General features: G+C 40.9%; 1 protein-coding gene across 2 annotated transcripts; it reads right to left on the bottom strand.

Annotated features, from left to right (window-relative positions):
- Nucleotides 1-604: 604 nt before the first annotated feature.
- On the bottom strand, nucleotides 605-7,827 carry LOC120950801 (sorting nexin-27). Of its 2 annotated transcripts, none has more exons than XM_040369126.2 (5): nucleotides 7,096-7,827; nucleotides 4,446-4,548; nucleotides 3,637-4,365; nucleotides 3,130-3,498; nucleotides 605-3,049 (listed from the first exon to the last, which is right to left on the bottom strand). In XM_040369126.2, exons 1-5 carry the CDS (start codon nucleotides 7,404-7,406, stop codon nucleotides 2,981-2,983), a joined length of 1,581 nt encoding a protein of 526 aa, XP_040225060.1. In that variant the 5' UTR covers nucleotides 7,407-7,827; the 3' UTR covers nucleotides 605-2,980. The 2 variants fall into 2 exon arrangements, with proteins under 2 accessions (XP_040225060.1, XP_040225061.2); XM_040369127.2 differs by lacking the exon at nucleotides 7,096-7,827 and adding an exon at nucleotides 4,863-5,507.
- Between the last annotated feature and the right edge of the window lie 111 nt (nucleotides 7,828-7,938).

The following is a 7,938-nucleotide window of genomic DNA, read 5'->3' as shown; positions in this document are numbered from 1 at the left end:
GATGATAATGTGAATTGATTGTTTATCATAACCAAACAATTGAAACCTATTACCTTCGCCGATAACACAAAAGACATTCAGGCCGTTGAAAAAGACGTACACTGACAAACAAGCGAAACTGTCGAACTGGCTCCACTCTAGCGATAGAGCCAATGACGTTATTCTCAAAAATACAAACTATTTCGGAACGCTTTGTACAGGAATGGGGCAAAATGTTTCAGTAGTTTTTTTTACACTTTGTTAGTATTATTTTTAAAACTTTATATAGTATCACTTTTATATATAATAAATTATGGTCTGCTTCTTTTTGTATTTTATATAATATAATGTGTTGTGGATCTATACCGAGCTTTAAACTGTCCAATTATCGTATCAGGTTATCAGGATTTACTATTTCTTAACAATATTTTCTTATTAATTGCCATTGCTTAATTGTTCTTGATGTGCCGGTCCCGTGGTACAGTCGTCAGATGCACCTTACCTTACAACATGCCCTGGATGAATTTAAATCTCAACTGAACCGAGCAGGTAACCAAAGTCCCGTTTCGGTTTGGCTAAGCCAGGCCTAAATCGATTACGGTTGTTAAGAGAAGAAGACTCGTCATTGATAATTGTTTTAACTATAGCCGTTGCTTCTCTATTTCTGGTATGTACAGAAGGCCAGAGTACACAGAAACAGTTGCTATATTGTTGCATAATGGCGTACAATTAGATCCCTCCAAATTATCCAATTCTGTTCTGACTATTGCGTGTTGCATAAACGATACACACATTTGCACGTCAACTGGTTCGGGAAAACGTACAGACATTTCCACTGCATTGCAATAGCTTGTTAGAATTATGTGGTAGGTGCATTTACTCGCTTGTTGGAAACGAACTCGATGATCTGATCTGAGATAATTATTTACGTAAGTAAAACATACAATGGTTCTGGATATTGTGAAAATTCGTGAAATTAATTATGAACAGGTCCTGCAGCCAAGAGATACAGCTTTTCCATCATTGCGGTTTGAGCGAGCGCACCCGGTACCCAATTTGAAGCAATTTGAGACTATAGCACCGATCGATGCGACAGCGCAGTACCGCACGACCATTGTCAAGCATGAAGCCGATCCAGCTGCGCGGTTTCGGTACCATAGTAATCATCGATACGGTACGTGGTCTGAGCAGTAATTTCGGTGTCAACTAGCGCTGCCTCATGTAGCAGTCAATGTGATTATGTTGCATTGTTTTTTCGTTCCTGTGCTCGACATTGCCAACTCTCATGAATTCTGTTTATCGTGGTCTCACAAGAAATAGACTAACATACAGAATACTATCTTAATGATGTTGTTCAGCATATCATTTGATCGGTTCTAATTGAAATCTATGTCCTTTCATTCGTTACGTGTGTATCGGTGCGCAAGCATACATCAGTTACTGTGCAAAAATTTGCCTTAAATATGATGGTCAGCATATAATCTAGGACGTTTTCTACTCGTATCTTTCTTCCACAAGAGTAAAATTTCCTTCCGAGTTTCTTTAATTTCTATGTACATGGTTTGTCTACTTCAAACATTAATTTCCTTTGTGGTGGCTTTAATTTTATCGGTCCTTGATTGTTGGTAATACTAAGATCGAAATACTACAAGGTTTTTACTTGTTATACGTTCACGTGCTAACAATTGGGAGCTTTACACGACATAGATACAAGTGATAATTTTGTAGAGAGATCATTGGACATTGTTTTCCAATTTGTTGATTTTGTTCATTATCTTTTTTTTTTTTTTTGTTGCATCTCCAAATCTCTTTTCTTCTAACTATTGTTTTTTTTTTCCTAAACAATCATAACCCTTTTGCAACTCATACCATTTTTGAACATGCAGACTAGCGTCATAGTAATGCTGTAAAGGCATCATGGCGTAGTGGAATGAAGCAACAGTTTCAACAATCAACAAACATAAATTGGAATGTTTTCTGACAGACCATACCACTAACCAAATGACTGTATTTACGAAAACATATAAGAATATTTTTAACAAGCTACATACTGTCCAAAATGTTAAAAATGTTTTGGTTGTTAGGCGTTACCGATTATGTTTCGTACTGCTGCTAGTACACGACGCATCCCTTTCTTGGCTACCTCAAACGCAAACATGCCTTACTTGCAAGGCGTTACAGAATGCTGCATGATTAAAAAATCGTTTGGTAAGGAACTAATACATGTTTCGAGGCAAATAAAATGGAAGCATCAGCTACCTAAGCGAGACATTTTTCAACAGCGAATGGTATGCAACGCGGAAAATTAAATGGAAATAATTTCAGATCTCTACTCTACTTGTATTATGCTTATTTATGACGTGGGATAAATATGTGTGTGGTGTGTTTTTGTAGTACTTCGAGATTATCACTCCAAAAGAATTGCCATAACAAAACATCTTATCATACGATGGCGTCAGCTGTACTTCGTAAATAATAGACATCTTAAAGAAATACACAAAGAAAGAGAGAGTTTGAAAATAGGAAAGAGTGAGAGAGAGAGAGACGTATCGCTGCACTATTCAGTGAAAAATGTTTCATCCAACATGCGTCGCAATATATTACTAGCTGTGCAAAACTACTAGATTAGTCATAAATGGATCCATCAGATCATAGCTAAACATGGCGGAATGCTCCAGAAGGTATAGTAGTAATATTTGCTTCTTTCTTCTGTTTCGTAATACTACAACAATAGCGATCGTAATAATTTCGTACCATCTTGATCCAACATAACGATCGCGACAGGCGCAGTATCGTCCGGAAATATAGGTTCGCCATCGATTTCATGACTAAATAATTAGCAACAATTTGTGTTGTCGATGCATGTAAACATCCGTTGTAACATCATCTTCATGTCTTGGCGTGCATTCATCCAAGACAAATCATTCACAGCTAATAAAACTATCCTCATCCTGGCTAACTGAAATGCATTATCATATCCGACTATCGAACGTGCGTTTGTTTACTCTCCTGTGTCGTCCCATGCTCGTTCCTCCATTATCCTATCGAAGCAGTCGGCCAAGAATGCGTGCTACAAAAAGAGAACCATAAAATCAATATCAGTGCATAATGTTTACACTAGCACATAACCGCAATAAGATTTTAACTTACGTATGGTGTAAAAACTTTAACCCATCGCGGCGGTTTGTCCGAGCGGCTGTACTGGAAACAAAACGCCATCGATTCCTCGTCACTTTCCCAACGTGAGATTGTAGCCCACTGCAACTCTACGGTTTGTGCCTCGAGTGCACCGTCTTCCCTACAGGCATGCAATCGGAAGCTTTTCATGCCTACTGCCGGTACCACATGGCCCTCCTTACGACTGTCACATGCACAATGTGGAAAGACGATATCACCGTAGCCGGGCAAAGTGCGTGCTAGTGCAAGATATTCGTCCGCCTTTTTCGAGTCTTGTAGCGCTTTCAGCTCATACAAACGTCCATCTGCACGAATATTGCTGCGATTCACCTCATCGACGGCCTGCAAACATCACAATGACAAAAAGATACAATCAGAACAATCAACATTAAACCTCGAACACTCAGAAGCTCCTGTCTCCACAATGTATGCAAAATTTTACGAAACCTATAGGACCGACTGAAGCCCCACGGTAAGTACCTGATAGAAAATGAACTTCGCTGCCTGCTCGCCGGCAGGAAGCGACATTTCTCGCTCTATAGAAAACAGCCATCGCCTTACGCAAAGACACGTGCTGGAAGCCGTACTGTAGTTTTGCACGTACAACTGATGAGGAATTTCGTGGGGTTGTAACTTACGCTCAAAATTGTACTCGACAATTTCGAAAAGGTAAAAATATTGCTGAGTGTAAGAGGTCAGATTGGCTCGCTGCACCAGCTGCTCCCACACGAGCTGTGCATTCGCCGACTTTCGCACCGACACCGTTACAACGGCATGATCGGGTAGCATTATTTTAATATCGACTGGTGACGCTGCCAGATCATCTACAGTGTCGGTGAGAAATTCTTGGACTGCGTCACTTTCCGCAATCACCCGTACGGCGCAGACTTTTTCCAAATACTGCTCCAGCCCACGTCGGCGGGCGTCCAGTTGCTGCTCGTTTAGCTGGAACGGCCACTTGCCGGGCATTTTGGGAAAGCTGAAGCCGGAAAATTCCTTCTTTAGCTGTTGATGTAGGTTTGAGAATTCGCGATACCGTCGTGAGCACAACTGCCGACCAGCCATATGGATATTGAAAACAACGTATCGCTCGTTCCCACGATGAATGATGTTGTAATCCGGAATACTAATGGGCAGGCTACGTTTTTCCGAATAGTCGATGTATGAATATCCGCCGGGGTCTTCCGTCGGTTCAAGACGTTCCGCCTCCTGAAGCAAGAAACAAACTGTTAGTAAGTGCCACCAATACACACAAGCGACCGCGTATTGTCGCCAGAGTTCGAACTTACTTGCTGTGTGACTGATATGACGGTCAACGTTAGAGTATCGCCACCGGATTTGATGAGATCCACCACCTGCTTGTGAGTAGCACCTTCCACGTTCACATGATTGCTAAATATGAAAAAAGACAAGAGCAGCAACCAAATGATAATTCCACCATTGTGCTGTTGTGTAGAGTTTGCAATTTATGTATTTACTTATTTTTTCAATAGATTTGAAAGCCATTTCCATCATGTGTATCATTAAAAGGCAACACACCTATGCGAAGTCATTTAGTACACAATAGCTTAGAAGGTGGTGCATATGTGTGTCACCATTACATAATATGTGAGAAGCCATTTTTCATACTACTGCCGCTCAAATAATTCTTCAACGCAGTACACAGTAGCAGTGCAGCGTTTGCGAAAAGAAATTAGCGGACAAACCTTCGCTCTGCAACTAGACTGCTGATAGTAGGAATAGGAACACGTCTTCCGCAACGTTTTCTGACACCAGCTGCAAATCTGCTTTCCTCTTCATCGCTGCTTTCGCAGCACAGGACAGTCAAATGTGTCGGAACGAAAATGTCATCAGTATTTTCCGCGCAGTACGAAGAAAACATACTTCGCTGCATGTTCAAATGTGTAATCGCTTCAAACCTGATATCACCTAACACAGCTTTTGATTGCGGAAAGCACTAACGAATGTCCACCAACCTGCGACAGCACTATGAGACTGATCTTTGCGCATTGATAAAGCCACCTAGCTAAGCTTCACAGCGCCACTAGACCCTGCATGCTGGAGTCAGTTTACCGTATAATCATTGTAATCATGTGCCTACTGCTGGATGATTCATTTGTTTCGATGTAGCGGATAATTCACATGAGACAGTCACAGCCACAAGTATTGCTGTAGCGATTTGGTGGATGGCTACACAGACAAAGCCGGCTGTGATTTAGTGAACTTAATACGGCAGCTTACATCCACAAATTGAGATTGGCTTTAGAAATAGATAGGAACAGAGCTGTAGCCTTTTTTGATAGCTTTTACTGCAACATAAACCGTGTAAAATTACGAACGATTTGCATACACGTAGAACACGCAGTATATGTGTAAGTACTAAATGAATAAAATAACGTTATAGTAATTAGAAAAGTAGTAGTTTAATAAGAAGTATGCTACAATATGCTTTCTTCCATGCTTTCTTCCATCTTTCATGATAAAGTATGATTAAAGATACATTAGTAAAAATAGCGCAAATATTTCGTTCGCGACCCAAAAAAGGAGAGCAAAATTAGGAAAGAATCGGTCTTGGAGAAGATCATTTCTGCATGATAGTTTCAGTCTAACTTCCCTTAACGTAACATCTGAAATCCGGATGACTTTCTTTTAGCTAGTGGATCCCAACCCGATAACCTTTGAGTGCGCCAGAGCATGTGTCTATCGCAAACGAACTTCATTTTACATGGCATGCGCACTCATATACGGAGCATTTGTTCGTATGTTAGTACAATACAACTGCACACGATATAATCAACGTACAGCAATTCTCCGAAACCGCCTTTCCTTTAAATAAACATTGAAACAGGGCACCATACCATATCGTGTCTTCTGAAGACGGTGAAAAATACAAACAGCCATAGTACTTTTTCAGTGCGACATTTTTACACTCAAATATGTTCGTAAATTATCTCCAGCTCAAACAATCCAACACATTTAGAGGCCAGCAGTATGCTGCTCAGCGTGCATGTACTGTTTAAATTTGACTATTTTGTTTCTCTGCTTATCAACCCGTTTGTGAGCTCGGTTAGGGATCGGTGTCAAAAATGCATGTAATTTTTATCCTCCGCACTAGATAAGCAAGGAAAGTCAAACATTACTCGCTCAATCTGTACTACTTGCAAACCATAGCTAGACGTAATTTGTATTAAATTCTGAATAAACAACTCAAACAATTATTTACATCAACGTACTTTGGCAATGTAAGGCTCACGTACAAATCAGTTATCCGATTTTAACAATTTGCCTGGAAAGTGAACAGTTCAATCCATGTTATACATTGGCCGTTAAGCCATTCTACTCCAGACACTAAGAACGGAGACTTTGATGGTGATGAGAAAAAAGGGGAGTATAAGTTTTGCTAGCATATGTTACTATCGATTGCTTCACACTGTTTACGTTAACGCCATCATAAGGTACACCCATACCATATAGCTAGAAACCCCAAAATGAATACCTACTTTACAGATAGCTTGTTTTATGTTTCTGGCTACTATCATATGGGAACTCTACCATCTATCTAACCTTTTATACGACAAACCTTTTTCAATCCAATTAATGAGCCATACCCTGTCGACCGACTGATATTATTCTAAACCGAGTGGCAATCAGTAAGCATAATCCACTCAATGTACATCGGAAAACGGTACGGTAAGGTAATTACGTGTCTGTTTTTCTATGAGGGAATGATATGCAAGGCACATAACTACTTGCGCATGTATTGATGCGAAGGATGGAAATGTAGTCAATACAATCTGGTTTACTCGGCTATTTTCCACAACCAGAGTTCAAGCGTTTTGGCCAGCATGGACTCACATGGAGTTAAATAATTAATTATTAACGTATACAATCCGCACTGTTGGTTTCTTTACAATACTTTGGGTATTTTTCTGAACTTACACTTCCAGGATTCGATCGCCCTTTTTAATGCCAGCCTGTTCCGCGGCCCCGTTATCCAAAACAGCACTGACGTGTTGCAGTGGTGCATACAGCTCGCCGTTGATTGATCGCAGCTGCCCACCCTCGCTGACTTGTCCGCGGACGTTAAACCCGAAACCGGTTTCCGTCTTGTAGATGGTCACCACCCGGGGACCGTTCGGGTTTTCCTTCACCCCATTCTTGACCGTCGCGGTAACACTGCACCCCCCACCACCCGACGATGCGACAGGGATTGTGGTTGTAGGACCAGATTTGCCATTTTTCGCTTCCATTCCTTCGAGTTGTTCTTGTATTCTGTCGGTCGAGATTTCTGTAATCGACGCACTACGGCACAGTACAGCGGAATGGCACGAGCACTTCACAAACGGGTTTCAGCAAACTAGCAACTTTTCACATTTTCCCTTGCGTTGTATTTATCTGCTTACACACATTCCCTTCCAGCTTGGAAACACCCTTAACGCAGACAGTCAAATGGAAACAAATGTCGAACAAATGGTCACTATTAACACTTAAGCCTCGCTCGTTCCGATAAAGAACATTACTTGACCGAAAGATATCGACCGCCCGTTTCGCCAGAACTTAGTTCTTTTTTCGCAAGAAAGGCAGATATCCGCACAAGTTGCCTAGCTATACGAGGGAGAAAATTATATTTTATTCACAGGCTTACTCTCTATCTCTCTCGTTTCTTTCCTTTTGACAGTCGCTGTCATTCATGACGATATCACTATAAGCTCTGATGCGGTCATCCTAAATGACATTCGACAATAAAGCTGAGTGTTAAGTTGCGTTTAAACGTAGCGCTTA

Source organism: Anopheles coluzzii, chromosome 2, assembly GCF_943734685.1.
Source record: "Anopheles coluzzii chromosome 2, AcolN3, whole genome shotgun sequence".
NCBI lineage: Eukaryota > Metazoa > Arthropoda > Insecta > Diptera > Culicidae > Anopheles > Anopheles coluzzii.
Note: the sequence above shows the minus strand (reverse complement) of the source record. Positions and strands in the feature narration are given on the sequence as shown.

Coding starts and splice junctions, on each gene's coding strand:
- LOC120950801 (XM_040369126.2), bottom strand. CDS start 7,406: ATGGAAGCGAAAAATGGCAAATCTGGTCCTACAACCACAATCCCTGTC. Junction 4,549..7,095: donor GGCGATCGAATCCTGGAAGT/GTAAGTTCAGAA, acceptor TTTCATATTTAG/CAATCATGTGAACGTGGAAG. Junction 3,050..3,129: donor TTAAAGTTTTTACACCATAC/GTAAGTTAAAAT, acceptor CTCTTTTTGTAG/CACGCATTCTTGGCCGACTG.